The 19,284-nt window shown below is 31.8% G+C and overlaps 1 protein-coding gene across 4 annotated transcripts in view; it reads left to right on the top strand.

The window, feature by feature from the left end:
- The window catches only part of MYCBP2 (MYC binding protein 2), a 288,824-nt gene that overhangs the window by 75,474 nt on the left and 194,066 nt on the right, over positions 1-19,284 (top strand). For all 4 annotated transcript variants that reach the window (XM_074299302.1, XM_074299303.1, XM_074299301.1 and 1 more), the window contains exons 11-17: positions 2,570-2,646; positions 7,748-7,952; positions 9,171-9,335; positions 11,105-11,263; positions 13,188-13,392; positions 17,612-17,757; positions 18,077-18,178. In XM_074299302.1, coding sequence (XP_074155403.1) covers positions 2,570-2,646; positions 7,748-7,952; positions 9,171-9,335; positions 11,105-11,263; positions 13,188-13,392; positions 17,612-17,757; positions 18,077-18,178 — 1,059 coding nt within the window. The remainder of the gene's footprint in view (positions 1-2,569; positions 2,647-7,747; positions 7,953-9,170; positions 9,336-11,104; positions 11,264-13,187; positions 13,393-17,611; positions 17,758-18,076; positions 18,179-19,284) is intronic.

Genomic DNA, 19,284 nt, shown 5'->3' with positions numbered 1-19,284 from the left:
CAAGTTGTAGGTGATATAAAGATAAAAATGAAAATTCTTGCTTTAATATTAACTCTTGGTCATCATTACTTCTTTTTCTAAATGTTCGCTAATTCTCCTTTTAAGAACATTATTCTAGAAAGTTGTTAGAAATTGAAATCATTTGAAAATTGGGCCCACATTTTCTCCTTTCCAGTCCTGCAGCATTAAAAAGGATTCATCTGTCCAGACAGACATGTTCTTTCAGTATCCTGTCTAAGTTATAGTTTATCAGGGACTGATGACTAGAACTTAGAAGGGCAACTAAGTATTCTTACTACATTCCTTCTTATCATGAATTCTAAATCTTAATTATTTTGTTCTTTCTACTTCAAAATCCTTTTACTTTAAGGGATAAAACAAGAAAAATAAGTCAAACAGACCTGTCTATATTTCATTCTGTATTATCATCGCATCTATCCATAAAGCAAGCTATCCTTTCTTTGATCCTCCTCTTCTTTTCCCAATGTTCCTTTTTTTTTTTAATCATTTTTATTACCTTTCTTTTCCAGTTTTAACTCATTATGAATTTTATCTGTCTTGAACTACTTTTAAAGGACTATGCTATATGTATTCATTCTTTTTCTTTTTTTTATCTGCCATTGTTTCTTTTTTTTGTACATTAAAAAAAAAAACTGGTTAATGACTTCTGTCCTTTAAATTGTTCTTTTTTTTTTTTTTAAACCCAACTCCTTTTTATTTATCATCATTGAAATTATTTTAAAATTTTTGAGTCTTTCAGATTTTTTGAGTCTTTAGAATTTAACTCTTGGGCACTTCCCATTTTGGTTTGGTTTGTTTTTTTAACATGTCTATTATTCTGCTTTTCCTTTCAATAGAAACCATGGTGTTTATGGAACTTACCCTTTCTTTAATTCTAAGGTACTTGTTATACTATGCCCGAGTTTCCCCTTTTCTCATGCAAATTCTTACTTTGAGTTACCCCCTTTTGAGGGGGAATGGAAAATGTTATTTTTCCATATAGCAATTGGTTCGTCCATTTTGGTGATAATCCAGAATAGAAATTCCCTTAACTGAGACCTCTACCTTTTAAAGGTTGTAGTTATCATTAACGTAAGTCAAGAAATTGCATTATCAATTGCTCTGTTTTGTTCAGGAAAAGTGTTTCCTCTCAGTTTGAGTGAATGATGTCATCATCACCATCATCATAGCTTGTCTTTGTGCCAGACATTTTCCCTAACTTAACAGCTTTCTTCTTTAGGTAATTTTTAAAGTCTGTTCTAATAGCAGTTTTGTAGTATCCTCTCTTGATCTTTTTCCAGAGTCTTTCCATCGTTCTAGTTTCATAGTTCTGGATTCTAAATTTTCTCACTTGAGATTTTTTTCTGATCATTAAATACTGCTCAACCTTCATTCTTTTGAACCCAATTCTTTTGAACAGATATATATATTTGCAAAAGCCATATTTATACACCTAATTCCATGGATAAGCGGTTGAATTTGTCTCTTTCTCTCTTTCATTTTGTCTTACTCATACTTTCAACATTTTCTCAAAGACATTTGAAGTCCTGGCTTTTATTTAGTTTTAGTCTTGTGTATTTCTGGGAATTTTTTCTATATTGAAACTGCTATCTGTGGCATAGTAGGTTTTTATTGGGTCTGAAATGGAAGACAGTTAATTTTAATTTTATCACTAGAGAGAACTTACTTAAGTTGGAAGTATAATAGAATTTACAAAAGAGAATTTATTACCAGCTTGAATTATGGCATGAGTTTATAGGGACTGCTGAACATAACTTTAAAGAGAGTTTGATTTGGAGACAAAGTCTTAAGAACTAGATAATATCCAGAAGGATATTATTATTTGAATTGATTTTTGAGATTTTTACAACCATAGGATTTTCTGACATCATTATTTTAAAAATCTAGAATGAAAGGCTTAACATCTACAAATCAACTAACAATTTAACTAGTCATGGAATATCTTCTGGGCTCAGTCTCTGAAATTAGTATCTCTGCGTTGTCAGTAAGACGAGGTGTTATGCAGTCCTTTTTCCACACAGAAAGATTTCTGGAGCAAAATGTGTTCTGTAAATTGGGAATTCAAGTTTGGCCTTCTGTCCTGACTAGTAAGGCCCCATATTGGTGACTTGAGATGTTAAGCAAGCAATACTTTTTTGAATGAATGTTTTGTTGACTTTGATAAAACTTGTAATTATTGATTTTCTTTGTATATTTTAGTTATGTGGATTAAAAAGCTTTCTCTTTATTCATAGGACAGTTTTTCAAATAAAGATCCACTTATAAATTTCTAAAAATGTGAAATTTATGGTTAGTTTAAATCATGATTGGTGTTACAAAATGGATTTTTCTAAAGTTAAAGCTGTTTTTATGTAACTGGTTAGCTAAAGTACAAGTACTATATTTGGCATGGTATTTTCTTTCACGTGAAAATTTTGTCTTCCCCCACCCTATTTATGCTACAAATATGACCTATTTATTAGATTTGCTTCTTATAATTTTTTGCACTTATAATTTTATGTTATTATATTATTTATATGCATATTAATTTAAATTTTTTAATTTAAAGGTACAGGATTTGATGAGGAGTCAGCTGTACTGGGTGCAGGACGTGAGTTTGCACTTATGAAAACTGCTAGTGGAAAGGTATATTATTTATTTGGAAATTAACAAAACAGTGACATTTATTTAGCTGCTTTAAGGAATGAATGCATTCTATAACAATCATTACTACAAAATTTGAAGTAGCATGCATATCTTTTTCATCTTTGTTTTTCAGAATATTTCTTTTTCTTGATATACATAGTTACTACTCATTAATGTAAAAGATGGAATATAAAGTAATGAATGAATATTCAATTTTACTTATGTATTTTTTGTTTTTAAATGATTGTTCATCGCTCTAAAAGTTTTGTGTTTGTGTTTATGAAAAATGTGCCTATCACAAAATACTAGATTGTGAAACACAATAGAATTTTGTTCTACTGTGGCTTGCTATCGATTAGTTTTTTGTGTTCTGTATATAACATATAATACTTCTTATAATGCTACATGATTGTATTAGGAAACATGATCAAATAGTGGAGGGAACATAGATCATAAGTCATGATATCTGGATTCTAGTTTTAGCTTTATTTTTTTTATTTTTCAAAACATATGCATGGACAATTCTTTAACATTAGTCCTTGCAAAACATTGTGTTCCAATTTTCTCTCTCTTCCCCCATGCCCTCCCCTAGATGGCAAGTAGTCCAATATATGTTAAATATGATAGGGATATATGATTTAACTTTATTTTTTTTGATTTAACTTTATTTTTAAAAAATAACTAAATATTGTTAGTTAAATTATCTTACTGGGCATTAATGTTTTTAAGATAGTGACAATAATAGACCAGTCTATATTATGTCCTATTCAGGAATAAATAGCTAGAACTGTAGCTATAATACTAATAAGTGTTTTCAAATTATAATTTGATATGCAATTCATTTATGGAGAGGCAGCCATGAAAGTGGAAAATTATTGTTTTAGTGAAAAGAACAATGAAGATTTCAATCTTTTGAGTTAGCTTTGCTGCTGGGTAAGGAAGTAACCTAACATCTAAGCCGCATTTTCTTCATCTGCAAAATAAGGATGATAATAATCATACTGCCTGCTTCACAAGATTTAAAAGGAAAGCTCCTTGCAAATTTAATTTCCCACATAAATGTAAACTTTAACAAAATCTCTAAAGTTTATTTTGAATAGTTCACACAACAATAAAAATAATTCCACAGATCTTCATATGAAGAAATAAATGCTTCATGTATGTTCATTTTTAAAATCTGCTAAACATTTATTTGAATGCAAAGAAGTATGGTGGACAAAGGGGAAGAAATGTAACTTAGGTAAGATTAAGTTCTTGGTCCTTTTGGAATTTGCCATCTAACAATAAATTAAATCTTTATTATTAAGTCCTTACAAGTAAATTATTTTGCAAATCTAAGGATACAAAGATAAAAAATTGAATAAACATATATTAAATAAATGTCAGTAGCTTGGAATTCAGGGATGCAAAGTAAAGAATAAAATTATCTGTCCTTCATGGAACTTACATTCCATGGAGAGGGTTACATACAGAGAAATAAAAAATGTATTCAGAGGATGGATGGGATAGAACAATAGCAACTGCAGGAAGAGGAGATACTGATGTATGTAGCATGGGATAGGGTTTAAGGAAAAGATGCAAATTCAGAGTGATAAATGGCAGGTGGATGCTAGTTATAAGAGTTGACCTTTATAAGGACATAGAGATATATGAGGACATGGATTGCTGATGTATGGAAACAGTCAACCAATTTGATTGGAACATGGAGCACATAAACAAAATAAATATAGAAGGGTGTGTGGAAGCCAAATTGTGGAGGGCTTTAAGTGTCACACTCAGGAGTTTCTAGTTTATTTGAGCAATATCTAAAAGCAGCTGAAAATTTTTTACATAGGAATGATGTTATCAGTTCTTTGCATTAAAGATTATTTTGGCAGCTCTTTTGAGCAATTTAAGGTTAGAGAAGTTAGTGACTAGACGTATGGTTAGAGGTGAAATCTGTAATTTCAGTGATAATATGAAGTCCTTTACAAGGACACTTCCACTGTTGAAGATCAGCACACCTTTCTACACTAGTGTCTTAAGAGTTTAATAGAGCACTAAGAAGTTGTGATTTGTCTGGGATCACAGAATTAGGATTTTAACCCAAATATTTTTCAGATTCTGAGACCTGCTTTCTATTTAATATATCATGGAACTACATTAACATCAGCAAACAAATTATTAGGAAATGTTTTAAATATTCTATGTAAAAAGTGATTGCTTGAATTAGGACAGTGGTCATCTGAGAAGATAGATGCAAGAGATGTAAAAGTAGAATAACAAAACTTGTAATTGACTGACTATAGTCAATAAGATATAAGGAATTTAAGGGAAAGAGAAATCAAAAAAGACTCTTCAGATGAAATCTGGCTGACTATTTTGAGTTAGAAAAAACTTTTAGTGAAAGCCCCCTTCATTTTACAGGTGACAAATTAAGGCCCAGATTAAAGAAGTGACTTGCTCAGTCATGCAGGTAATAAAAGACAGAGCTGGTATTTGAACTCAGTTCCTTTATGCCCCAAACATTGGTTGTCTCAAACATTTTAATGCACTTTAATCTGTTCGGGCTTAAGTTATAATACAACATTTATTTTGCATATTTTTGTTGCATTTCAAGTATATAAAGTGCTTCTCTCACAGCAGCTCAATTACATAGAAAGTGCAAATATTTCCATTTGCAGATGAACTTGAAAGTAAGAGTATATGTGTTCAGTATCATTTAATTAGGATTTATCTAGCAGACATTTTGTGATAAAATATTGGATTTCAAGAGAAAAATGAGGCTAAATAAGATTTAAGACTCGTATAGATATATACAGATATAGATAGCAATCACATATAGATTATAGCCAAGTCTTTGGAATAAATGAGTTCATCAAGAGGGTATAGACAGAGAAAAGGACTTATGATAGATTCTAATTCTTAAGACCTAGGAGAAATAATAAGATAATCACACTACAAAAAAATTATATTATAAATTAAAATATGATTCGTTGTTTAAAAGTGGTCACATAGAGTGCAAATAGAAATTTGAGAAAATCTTATTTTCATCTGGAGAGACCAGAATAAGTAAAATTTTGCCTAGCCTTTAAAGGAAAAGAATGAAAGATTTAGTCAGATAGCTACTAGGTATGGGGAGAAGTAGTTCCAGTAGGAAAATATAAGAGAACCTAGTGAGTTGATTGGAACCTGAAGTGCATCAAAGAGAATGGTATAAAATGAACCTAGAAAAGAAGGTTGGACAGGGATTGAACTTTAAATACTACATTAAGGATTGTGTATTTTTGTTCAATAAATAGTCACTGAAAGTTTTTAAGTAATAAAAAGATGTTATCAGATCTGCTTTTAGGAAAATTATTTTATTAGAAAATAAAGAACGGTTTGGAAAGGAAAGAAGCTGTTAAGTTACTATAAGTCAGCAATAATGAGAACCTAGATTAATGTAGAATGATATTAGGTGGTAGTATGATAGTAGCAATATTAAAAGAACTTGCCAGCTGATAGACTATGGGGAAACAAGGGAGTAAAAGAATAAAAAATGTTCCACAGTTTGAGGCTAGGTGGCTGGGTAAATGGAGATACCACCAAAAAATGGCTAAGTTAGTTGGAAGTTATAAGTTTAGAGGTGATAAAGGGGTAAGTTTACTTTTGCACATAATGAATTTATAGCATCAGCAGGATGCCTTGATATAGATTTCCAGTAAGTTGTTGAAAATATAGAACTGGAGTTCAGAAGAGAGTTCAAAGATTGAATTAAAGATTTGGAAGTCATTTGTACAGGAATGATCTTTGAAACTATAGAGATATAAAAACTGAAGAAACTTGGAGATGACATACCCACACTCACGGAGAGGAAGGGTAAAGGGGAAGGAAAAGAAGAACCTAAACTTACACGATTCAGTGTAATCAGATAACTTTTGTAATTTATAGGCAAGTCCTTAGATCATAATAACTGTTGTTGGTGCTGTTTTTTTTCCCCATTTTACAAATGGGCAAACTGATGTACAGAAGTTTAAGAGAATTGTCCAGGTTCACACATTAGTAAGTGTTTTGAGACCAAACTAGAAATCTGAATTTTCTTATTCCAGGCCATTCTATCCACTTAACGAACTGGCTACCTGAGAGTTATATTACAATTTCTTTAAAGCCATAAATATGCTTCTGTCTCTTGGAGCTCAATTCTTTTTTTTTTTTTTTTTATTCATTTTTCCAAATTATCCCCTCCCTCCCTCCACTCCCTCCCCCCGATGGCAGGTAATCCCATACATTTTACATGTGTTACAATATAACCTAGATACAATATGTGTATCTACCATTTTCTTGTTGCACATTAATTATTAGCTTCCGAAGATATAAGTAACCTGGGTACATAGACAGTAGTGCTAACAATTTACATTCGCTTCCCAGTGTTCCTTCTCTGGGTATAGTTATTTCTGTCCATCATTGATCAACTGGAAGTGAGTTGGATCTTCTTTATGTTGAAGATTTCCACTTCCATCAGAATACATCCTCATACAGTATTGTTGTTGAAGTGTATAGTGATCTTCTGGTTCTGCTCATTTCACTCAGCAACAGTTGATTTAAGTCTCTTGGAGCTCAATTCTTAAAGAACTTATTGTTTCTTTTTTTCCATCATCTTGTTCTATGGATCTGCATTTTATATAGATATAGATATAGATATAGATATAGATATATGTATAATGTTTGGAGAATGCAAATGAATAATACAATGATAGTTTGAAATCAGGATTTTTCAGATTCAGAATTTTATCAAGGTTTTATTGTTAAGATTTTTTATATTTTTGGAAATAAAAAGTATGGCCTAAATAAAATATAGATGTTTGTTCTTTAGAATACACCCCCCCACACACATTTCTCTCTTCTTTAATATACTTGGTAACAATCTAACAGAGATAACACTTGTGGTTATTTTTTCTATATATAGCTTTATTTATGAAGTTAGTGGGGAGGTTTTTTAAATTGTGTTTTCTTTTTTTAAAAAGGCATAAAAAAATAAAAGTTGAGTGACTTGAAACCTAATTTATGATTATTATATAGTTTTTGTTTTATTTCAAATCTCAAGAAGGATTCCAAGATAATGTAATTCCTTTCTCTGAAGATATATTATACAGGCAAATACCAAAGTCTTGGAATCAAACAAGGTGGGCCTTCAGCAGGAAAATGGGTTGAGCTGCCAGTTACTAAATCTCCAAAGATAGTTCAGTTTTCAGTCGGCCATGATGGTTCACATGCTCTACTAGTTGCAGAGGATGGAAGCATATTCTTCACAGGATCTGCTAGTAAAGGAGAAGATGGAGAATCAAGTAAGTTGCATTTATTAACTACAGAAATGGTATGAAATCAATTTTATTAGCAAATATATTAATTCCATTTATAATTATTAGTGTACCAAGTTGATTATTCCACTGAGATTATATCTTTTTATTCTTTTTATAAGTCAATAAAATTTTTTACAAATCAGTAAAATGTTGCAAAATGGAAAAATTCATAATCTCTACAATGCCTAAAATGTCAGATAACATTTTAGCAGGAGGCTTTATCTTTTAAGTGTGATATTATTAAAGATAATATATAAATGATCTAAAGAAATTCACTTTTAAATTGCTAGACATTTTTATTTTTTAATTTGAATTACTTTTCACTTTTAATAAAAATTTCTAAAAATTTAAATCTAATAGATATACTTTGTATCTTATTATTTGTTTGATACACTTGTTCTAAATGATTGTATTTTTGTCTCACTGTAAAAAAAAAAAAAAAAAAGGTATGTATAATTTTGATGTTTGTCGCAGAATTGTGATTGCTGATAAAATTCCAAAATGATAGGAAATTTTTCTTAAGCTTTCTTAGCAAGAAGAACCCTGATGTCCTGCCTCTTTTATGAACTGGCTCTGTTATCTTGGGCAAATGACTTAACATATCAGAGCAGATGCTGACCTGTGGTAATAGAGGAAATTTCTTTCTTGGGAAGCTTTCAATGCCGATGAAATCTATTACTTGTCTCTGTCCTGTCCATTCTGAAGTATTTAGGAAAATTCAGCATGAACTGAACTCAGAATCATAGGACCTGGGTTCACATTCTACTTCTTCCATTCTACTACCTGAGTGGCGTCTCTTGACCAGTTTTTTCCAATCTATAAAATGATGCACTAGATAACTGACACTATATGAGTGTCAGTGGATAGCTCTTTGTATTGGAGGGACAGCCAAGTGACACTGTGGATAGAGCACTGGGCCTCATTTAATAGCTGTGGTATCTTTTGCAAGGTTCTTGTGCCTCAGTTTCTTCATCTTAAAATGGAAGTGATAACATCTACCTTGTAAGATTATTATGAAAATCAAATGAGATAATATTTATAAATCACTTAATACTGTGTGCCTAGCTAAGTATAAAAATAGAATATGTTTTAATCAATGATTTCAGTAATATATACTTGGTTTTGTTTACAGTATAGATTTTTTTTTTTTTACACATTAACTTTAAATTACTTTATTTTCCCTTTTTTTTTTTTTTTTTTAAGCTAAAAGCAGACGGCAATCCAAACCATACAAGCCTAAAAAGATCATTAAAATGGAAGGAAAAATTGTAGTATATACAGCATGCAATAATGGAAGTAGTTCTGTTATCTCTAAAGATGGAGAGCTCTACATGTTTGGGAAAGATGCTATTTACTCTGACAGTTCAAGTAAGTTAACATTTAAAAGTTACATAGCACAAATGCAAGGACCTAGATAAAAATATGGGAAAATGTGCCACTAAGCAGTGAAGTGGTTAGCATGTAGGACATGGAATTCAGAATATCTGAATTCACATTCTGTTTCAGACACTTATTAGCTGTGTGACCTTGGGTAAATGTGTTAACCTTTATATGCCCTCAGTTTTCTTACCTGAAAAATGGGAATAATAATTATAACATTTATCTCCCTGGGTTATTATGAGAATCAAATACAGTAATATTTGTAAAGCACTATGAAATATCTTAAAACACTTTGTAAATGCCAGGTATTTTGACTTGTGGGTCATTTTACTGTACATTGAAAATCACATTCTCTGGAATAAACGAACATGATTCCCACTTTAATTTCACTCTTTATTTTAGTCTTTTCCGATATAACTTATTTTATATTTGTAACACCTTCCTATATACTCTAAGATAATTAAAAATCCTGCCTCAGATTCTTATTAGCTGTATAACCCTACATGGCATTTAACCTTTCTCAGATTCAGTTTCCTCATTTGTAAAATGAAAATAATTATAGCATCTACCTCTCAGGGTTATTGTGAGGATTAAATGATAGCTGTAAAGATAATGTAAACCTTAAAGTGGCATGTAAATGCTAGCTTTTGTTAAAAATATCATTGATGTCTTATAGGGTTAGCCAAAGTTACACTATGTCATGAGGATCTAAAAACTCTTGAGAGAAGGGACTGTAAATAAATAAAATATTTGATCATTTTTGTATGTTAGACTTCATAGTTGTACTATGTAGTTTGTGAATACATATTGTAAAACATTGCCTCATATAAGGGATTTTATTGCAATAAGGAACAGTGTTATCTCTAACAAAAACGCATACAAATGATAATTTAAAAATTAGTCATTATAATTAAGGAATAGAAATTTGTGTGGAATAGTTCATTGAGGATTGCTAAATAAACACATCCATCTGCGTGTAATTATGAAGTTAGAATAATAAAAAACCCATAAGCTTACATTTTTAAAAAGATATTTCAGTTTTTAAAGGAAAGCAGTGACATAATCATTATCAAATAGAAGATTTAAAACAATAAACAAAACTTAACTGGCTATTTTTTAAAAATGATAGCTGACATTTATGTAGTATTCTTTAAGATTTACAAGGTACATTACATAAATTATCTCATATAATATTTTGGGAGGAAAAAAACAACAAAAATCTGTGAAAATTACCAAAGACTTTTTTTGTTTGTTTACAGATGAAGGAAGGGTTTGTCATGTTCAGAGATGTTATTTGGTGAAAGCTGATATTGAAACCAGGTCTTTCCTTCCTCGATCCTAGTTTACCTCTTTTAATTCAATAAACCTGACTAAAGCCAAATGTAGTCAATGATAGGTCTCAATGCTAGCCAAAAAATGCATACATTAAGCAATAAATGTTTGGTAATTACTTAATAAATCAAATTGACTTGACTCAATAGTCTGAGGATATTTCGGTTTTCTTTGTAATAATCAAAGCCTGTGAGAAATCACTTTATTGAGTTTTTATCAAAAGAAATGTACTTTTAATTTTTCAGTGACAAGTAAGCATCCACAAAAGGGTCCTTTGTTCCATCACAATTGTCTGTGAATCAAAGATATTTACAACTGCTGAATCAATTCTGGCTTATTGAAGAATTGACTAATTAAGTAACGTAGATGCCAAAAGACACATTCCTGACCCATTACTTGTCTTACAAATTCTCTTTCCTCAATAGGTTTGGTAACTGATTTGAAGGGCCATTTTGTAACTCAGGTAGCCATGGGAAAGGCTCATACTTGTGTTCTAATGAAGAATGGAGAAGTTTGGACCTTTGGTGTAAATAACAAAGGACAGTGTGGACGAGACACAGGCTCTATGAACCAAGGAGGGAAAAGTAAGTATCTAATGCATTCATATATGCATTGTATATTTCTTTCTTTACATAAATTTCTTTCTTTAAAAATAAATTGGGGGGCAGCTAGATGGTGCAGTGGATAGAACACCAGCCATGAATTCAGGAGGACCCAAGTTCAAATCTGGTCTCAGACACTTAACACTTCCCAGCTGTGTGACCCTGGGCAAGTCACTTAACCCCATCCTCAGGAAAAAATAAAAAAATAAAAAAAAAATAAATTGGACAATGAAATAAAATCTTTAAGATAACACAATACTTTAAAAAATATTTTTCCCTTAAATTTGAAAAATTATTATACTAGTTTTTTCTTTTTGTTGTTTTTGTTCTATACTCTCTGGCTTGTTTATTTCAACAATTTCCATGTGAAATTATCATCTCCATGCAAATCATTCTGTCTGTATATCCATTTTTAGTCTTTTCTAAGTTCTAATTCCACATCACCATTTGCCTTTTGGGCATTTTGAATTTAGTGGCCTATTGACATCACAAAATCAACATGACCAAAACAGAATTAATGTTTTCCCAAAAAACTTATTCTTCTTTCAGATTTCCCTATTATTGCCTAGTGATGCTAACCTCTTTGCTGTTCCTTGAGGAAAACATTCCATCTCCTGACTCCATACATTTTTATTGGCTATCTCCCAAGCCTGGAATTCTCTCCCTCCCTTTTGTCTCTAAGACAAAATTTAAACTCTTCAATCTGGCATTTAAAGCTTCACAGTTTGTAGTCTGCCTTCATAGCTTTAGCAACTATTTCCCGAAATAGTTACTTGTTGGATTACTAAGTAACTTAGAACTTTTTTTTTTTTTTTTTAATGTGAAGCTCTAAAGAAACCTTTACAAAACTAATAAATGTTAAAGAAAGTATTTCAGACAGAGAAAGAGAGAAAGAAAGAGAGGGGAGGGCGTGTGTGTGTGTGTGTGTGTGTGTGTGTGTGTGTGTGTGTATCCATGCCTATACATATGCAGGGATAGGAGGAGTGTTTCTTTCCTGAAAAGCTTCAAGGTGTTTCCTGCTTCAAAGCTTTTTTATCTGTTGCCTCCTTTTTCCTCTCTTTCCCTCTATTTTTAAAGTTTAAGTATGAAAGAGTTGTTAGTTGGCTTTCAAATTCGTATTTTTGTTTAAATTATTACATGTGTTATATTCTTCCCCCTTCAAACCTCCCCCTCTTTTTTAGGGCATCTAGATAGAATGCTTGTCTTGGTCAGGAAGACTCATTTTTCTGAGTTCAAATCTCATACATTTACTACCTATGTGACCTTCAAGCAAATCACTTCGCTCTGTTTTCCTAAGTTCCTCATCTGCAAAATTAACTGGAGAACGAAATGATAAATGTATTATTTTTGCCAAGAAAATCCCAAAGGGATCATAACAAGTTGGACACACATGAAACAACTGAACAAAATCCTTTACATATGCAGTTGGATTAGTATGATGCCATTACCCACTGTGGAATATGGCTCAGGAGAGAGACTAAAACCAGAGAGGTCAATTAGGAAGCTCTCATACGAGATCAGATGAGAGAAAATGAGAATCTGAACTGGCTGGTGGCTGTGTGAGTAAAGAAAAGGAGCTTAAATCTAGAGAGTGGGAAGTAGGATTAATAAGATGTGGCAAACTCTTGGCTAAGGAGGATAACAAAGAGGGAATAGTCAAGTTTGACTCCTAGGCTTTGAACCTGAGTGATCTGAAGGATAGTGATACCCTCAAAACATTGTGTATGTGTGTGAAAATGTGTACATACAATTATACATAATATGTAATCATACATGCACAAACTTTTATACATGGATATCTAAATATTTGAAGTAGATGCTAATTATATAGATATGGAATTTTCATTATCTTTAAAGCATGGAAATAAGTTATATAGAAAGTTATTAATTATTATTTCACATACAGGTTTTGGAATCGAAAACATGGCAACAGCAATGGATGAAGACTTGGAAGAAGAACTAGATGAAAAAGATGAGAAATCTATGATGTGTCCTCCAGGCATGCATAAATGGAAACTTGAGCAGTGCATGGTTTGTACTGTCTGTGGAGACTGTACAGGTTATGGAGCCAGTTGTGTCAGTAGTGGACGTCCAGACAGAGTCCCTGGAGGGTAAGGAAATACATTGGTATAAATAACTTACTTTTTATTCCTTTAGCCTTCCATAATTATTAGTAGAACATCAAGAATACATTGTTTACCATATTTTATTTTATTAATTTTTTTAGACTTTTTTTTTATTTTAAAAATAATTCCAAATATTGCAGAAAATCTTTTTGTTATACATTTCTTAGAACTAAAATTAAATCATCACAAAAAGTTTAGAGTATTTTTTGTTCAAAATACCTTTGCCTTTTATTAAAGAGTAGTGTAGATGCAGATTTGTTCTTTCTTTGGTAGCCCTTGATGCCATGGGTCCTATGTCTCTAAACCCATAGCCATGCTTGCCATAGAAATTCATGAATACTTAGTCTCCTAATGTATGGAAAAGTTGTGATCTGTATTGTTGGAAGAAGTAGCTAAAATAATGAAATCATGATCCTGAAATATGAAGAAATGAGAAAAGGGAAGGCTCATTGGCTCAAGAAGTTGAATCTATGCTATAAGTAATGAAAGATGTCATCCTGTGTAGGCAAAGAGTTGTTGACCATTGGAAAGGAGTGCAAACAATGGGCATTTAATCTCATTTGTGATTCTAGCTCAGATTTCCAAATGTTAACATTGGCAATAGTGATCCTGGCTCTGAATTCAATATCCAGGAGAGCTATTTGTTGTTGTTTTTCTTTAACTGAGTCTGGAATAAATATTCCTCATGAGGCATGGGGCACGATGTAGAGAGAAATGTCATAGGATTAAATAATTTTGCTTTGTAAATTGGAAATATTTCATAGGACCTGATAGAATTTTAAAATCTAAATAGTAATAATTTAACTGGAATAGTTAGGTGGTACAGTGGATAAAGTGCCTAGCCTGGAGTCAGGGACATTTGCATTAAAATCCAGCTTCAGACACTTAATGGCTGTGTGACCCAACTCTTCTTTTTTGACAGTGGATGGACTTCACAGCATAGCAGTTTGTGCACCTGATTTGGCAACATATAAAGTACTAACATCTTATTATTTCAAGGAACTAAATTGTTGGCAAGGTTTAATTATATATACCAACACTGGAAATTGTTAATGCCTTCATTTTCAGTCAAACAGAATAGAAACAAAAAATAATGTAGAAGTGGTCAAAGATCACCAGAGACCTGCTTTGTTCATTTTAGTGAAAACTATGGACATTTGTTTTTTCCTTATTCTTTTTATTTAGTTGTATTATGTATACTACCATTTGGGCTGAGAATATTTGGTAGTACAAGCTTTCAGAGTAATAGCAGATTAAAAAGTGAAACCTGAAAGAATTTCAGTTCTCTATTTCAAAAATACTGAAATTCCATTGATTTTTTTGCCTACAGTGTTAGGTTATAGTTTAACTTATTAAGTTTAAAAAAATTATATTTTTGACTTATTAGACATATAAGAATTACAAACAGGTTTTATATACTAGTTTTGAGGGTCAACTAGATAATATAGTAGATAAGTTGTCAGTCCTGGAGTTGGGATGGCTTAAGACTTACTAGCTGGGTGATCCTGGGCAATTCACTTAACCTTGTGTACCTGTTTCATCATCTGTAAAATAATCTGAAGAAGGAAACAGCAAACCACTCCATTATCTTTGCCAACAAAATCCCAAATGGGCTGATGTAGAGTTGGATACCCCTGCCACAATTTAACAGTAATAAATTTGCAATAAACACATGAAAAGATTAAATAAAATTAATTGTTCTTACTTTTTGCTGATTGGAATTAAACTTTCAACAATTCAGTTTTAATTGTAAAAAATTATTGTGGAAGAATGAGCTGAATGACCAGAAGCTCAGACAATTTTTTTTCTTTCAAAGGGAAAAATTCAGTGGTAGAGTTTTAGAAAATTATTATTCCATAATTCTAAAAACTTTTATTTTCTGTGTTCTTAGAGCCTTGCTTCCAAAATCTGTTAAGTGGGCAGCTGTTCTTATGGAAAACTTTGCTATAAATAGAAACTAAGCTATATTTTCACAAGTTGTAACTTTCTTCCTAGAAGGACAAATTGAAAAGTTCTTTTTAGAAAACCCATATTTGAATCCGCTAGATCATTAATTCTTCTTGGCCTAGTATATTCTTAATTTGCTCATTAGATTTAGGATAATGCTGTGCTTGTAGCAGCAAGTGCTCTATAAATATTTTGTTAAAATATAGTATATTGATTTCTTAATTTTTCGCTCATTAGAGATAGAATATTATAGTGTACAATTATCCAGTTTGGAAAATAATTCCTTGTCTTTTTATAATTTGCTACAGTATTTTTAGTTTTCAGTCTAGAATTCTTAGACATGGAGCATTAAATCTGTTAACTTTTTTTCCTTAGGTGTGTGAACTAGTCATTTCTTGAGGTCATGCTTTCCATGAATAAAATGAACAAAGAGGACTAGAAGGCAGTTTTTCCTTGAAAATTTTAGTGTCTTGGGGGCAGCTAGGTGACACAGTAGATAGAGCACTAGCCCTGAATTCAGGAGGACCCGAGTTCAAATCTGGTCTCCGACACTTAATACCTCCTAGCTGTGTGACCCTGGGCAAGTCACTTAACCCCAGCGGGGGGGGGGGGGGGATTTAGAGTCTTTAAGTCCTATATTCTTGGTTTTCATTGTAAAATTGTAATCATCAGTGAAATCTGTAATAATTACTTTATTTCCTCTTATTTCCAGATAAGTAGCTTTTTTTTTTTTTTTTTTTTTTTTTTTTTTTTAGGTTGAGCTGTGTATGTGTGTGTGTGTGGTGGTGGGGTGATATTGGTAAAAACAGTACTAGATTAGGGCTGTCCTTTGAATTTTTTTAAAAGAAAATTTTTTATTATGGTGATGACAACTTGCTATGTGTTAGCTTTAAAAGTGTATTTGTTCTGTATGTATCTGTTGTTTTCCTCTATTAGAAAGATAGTTCCTTTTCTTCTAGGACCAAATAAATAATTCTCTGTTTGATATTGAAGGTTTCTAATAAGCTGGTTGAAGCCTATTTTCCATGTAACATTCTAGCTAGATTGGCCTACTTGCATTTATAGCTTTTGTTTGGCTGTACCCCAAAACTTCAAATGCCCTTCTTCCTTCCCTCTGCCCCTGAAAAATTTCTAGTTTCCTTCAGAATTTAGGGCCAGTATTATTCCTGCCTCTCTACAGTCCTGAAATTACCTTGTGTATACTGTGCACTTACTTGTATTCAAACTGTTTCAAGTTGAGAATATATAAGCTAAGTACAAGTACAGACCTGATTTGTTTCTGTATTATAGGGTCTGGTATGTCTCAAGCTCTTACCAAGTATTTGGTCATTAATTATGTAGCCTTAGGGAAACTTTGATCTTTTTCTTTTCAGATATTTTCAGATATTGTAGTAGAAGCAGGATTAAATTTATTGGGAAGGAGGTATAAATTTAAAGCCCTCTCTGCTACCCTATAGTTCATAAGCAGTTTTTCTGAGAGATAGCTACCTAAAGTTCAAGGTACACTGTGATTCCACACCTCTAAAACTTAAACTCAAGAGGGCTCATTGGCATGTTTATCATCAGTAGTCATCAAGAATATATAATCAGACATATACTGAAATGGCACAGTCAGAAGCTAAACATTTCCCCCATAAACCTAAGGTGCAATATCTATGAATACACACAAATGTGAATAGTAAGAATGGATGTTCATCAAGCTTATGACTGTGAAAACATGGCCAAAGAGTTCCAGTATATTCTGTGCAAATATTTTGTATTTGGTGCGTGTTTATTATGAGTATGTGTATATGTAGGTGACCTAATAAAATATAAAATCCTTAAAAACAAAGATTATTTTTGTCAAGTGGTACAACATGAGACATTTTAAAATGTTTGGGTTTTTGATTAATTGGGGAGACTTACAGAAAACATTAGCATGTTTTGAGCTTCCTTTAGATATTTGAAACATTGTAGGAGATGAAGGAAATGAAAAAAAAATTAAATTATAACGACTGAAACTCAACATTTGATGATTTGCAGGGAGTTCTTGGTTTAGCATCAAGAACTTAATAAGAATTAGAATTGCTCAAAAATGAGATGGGTTACTTTAGTCAGAAGTGATTTTGCAGTCACTGATTGTATAATCATTTTGGGTAGTGTTGGACTTAGGTGATCACCCAAGGAGAGTCATTGATGTCTGTTATGTAGGAAATACAGAAGATAAGGAATGAAGTAGCAAGAAATACTGTTAAGTAATTTTGATTCTCTATTTTAGGATCTGTGGCTGTGGTTCTGGAGAATCTGGCTGTGCTGTGTGTGGCTGTTGTAAAGCCTGTGCAAGAGAATTGGATGGTCAGGAGGCAAGACAAAGAGGAATTCTTGATGCTGTCAAAGAAATGATACCTTTAGATCTCTTATTAGGTAGGGTGATACTATTAATTTGTTTATGTATGACACATTTTACTCTCCTGTCTTACAAATCCTATACTTTAATAAATATTAAGTATAATACCTATGTATTTTGAAGAATATAGGCAACTTATAGCTAAATAAAATCAAGGAAACTGATACTATGGATTATTTCTTAAATTCTATACTTGTTCAGGCTCCCTCTAAAATGAGCCCTTATTGTAATAAAAAGGAGCATATATTATGTAGAATAGTTTTCTTGACTTTTAATTTCTTGTGCTTTTTGATCATGTCTGTGATGTAACTTAGTCGTCTTATGTTAATTTTCCAGCTGTCCCTGTACCTGGAGTTAACATTGAAGAACATCTTCAGTTGAGGCAAGAAGAAAAACGACAGCGTGTAAACAGAAGACATAGATTGGAGGAAGGCAGAGGTAAGATTATGCAGGAAGAAAGTAATTGAAAACCTGATGGTTTGTTCAAATAGGCAAATTTGTTTTCAGAATTAGAGTGTTTAAAGTTCTCTGAACATCTTCTAATTTTAAATATTCTCCTTATAAAATATGCTATAAATCCCTGAATATATTATGTAGAGTATATTTACCATGTAAGCAAGAACTTTACTATCAGCCTGTAAAAAAGGTTTTTTTTTTTTTTGTTTTTGTTTTTTTTTAGCACATACAACTTCATGAGCTGATAAATCATTACATATCTTTTTACTCCAGGGAAAAACTTCCCAGCTCATTTATCTGATCAAGCAACACCAGTTTCTAGGAGGTAGACAGGCTCCATAGCCACCAAGCAGTTCAATTTTGTCTTGTATTTCTGTATCTATCTCCCTTATTGCAGTAAAACTTTTTCTGGAGAGCCTGGTTTCAATATATAAAGTAATTAACTATATTGATGTATATATTTTGCTACTCCTTTAGAAACAGACCAGGATTCAGGTGAGTGTAAACATTTGCATATTTTATTTTCAGAAGTAGATTTACTATTTTCTTATCCTAAAGACATTTAACTATTTCCCTTGGTTTCAAGGTGATTTGGAGGTTTTAATTAGATTTTTTTTTTAAGATCGTATCCTCTTAAAATAATCAAAGTGAGACTGTTATGAACATTACCAAAGCACCTTTCCAAAGAAGGATAACAAGCTGTCTTTAGTTTGAGATTTTCTTATCTAATAAATAAACTGTCAAAATTGACACTTAATGGTACCAGATAACATGAATGTTTGTTTAAAATGAAACCCTTGTTGAAGTTATAACTGCCAGTGTATCATTTTGTCTCAAGAAACAATTCATGGTGACTGCTCATATCTCCTTTAAGGTAGTAAAATTTTGTTTTCTTTTGGACTCAGTGATGAATTATTTTTGAAAGCAGAGAAATCTTGTCTGTCTTGTTTTCAGAGTTGCCAAAACTGTCTGTATGTGATAAAACATGTATTTGAAAGATTAAGGTTATGGTTCTATTGTAATTAATCTGTTGATTAATTGTTATTAATATCTTCCAATTCATTCAAAGTCACATTTCCTAAATGCTT

The sequence above is a fragment of the Sminthopsis crassicaudata genome, chromosome 3, assembly GCF_048593235.1.
Source record: "Sminthopsis crassicaudata isolate SCR6 chromosome 3, ASM4859323v1, whole genome shotgun sequence".
NCBI classification, from domain to species: Eukaryota; Metazoa; Chordata; class Mammalia; order Dasyuromorphia; family Dasyuridae; genus Sminthopsis; species Sminthopsis crassicaudata.
The sequence above is the reverse complement of the archived record's forward strand: the minus strand, read 5'-3'. Positions and strand labels throughout refer to the sequence as shown.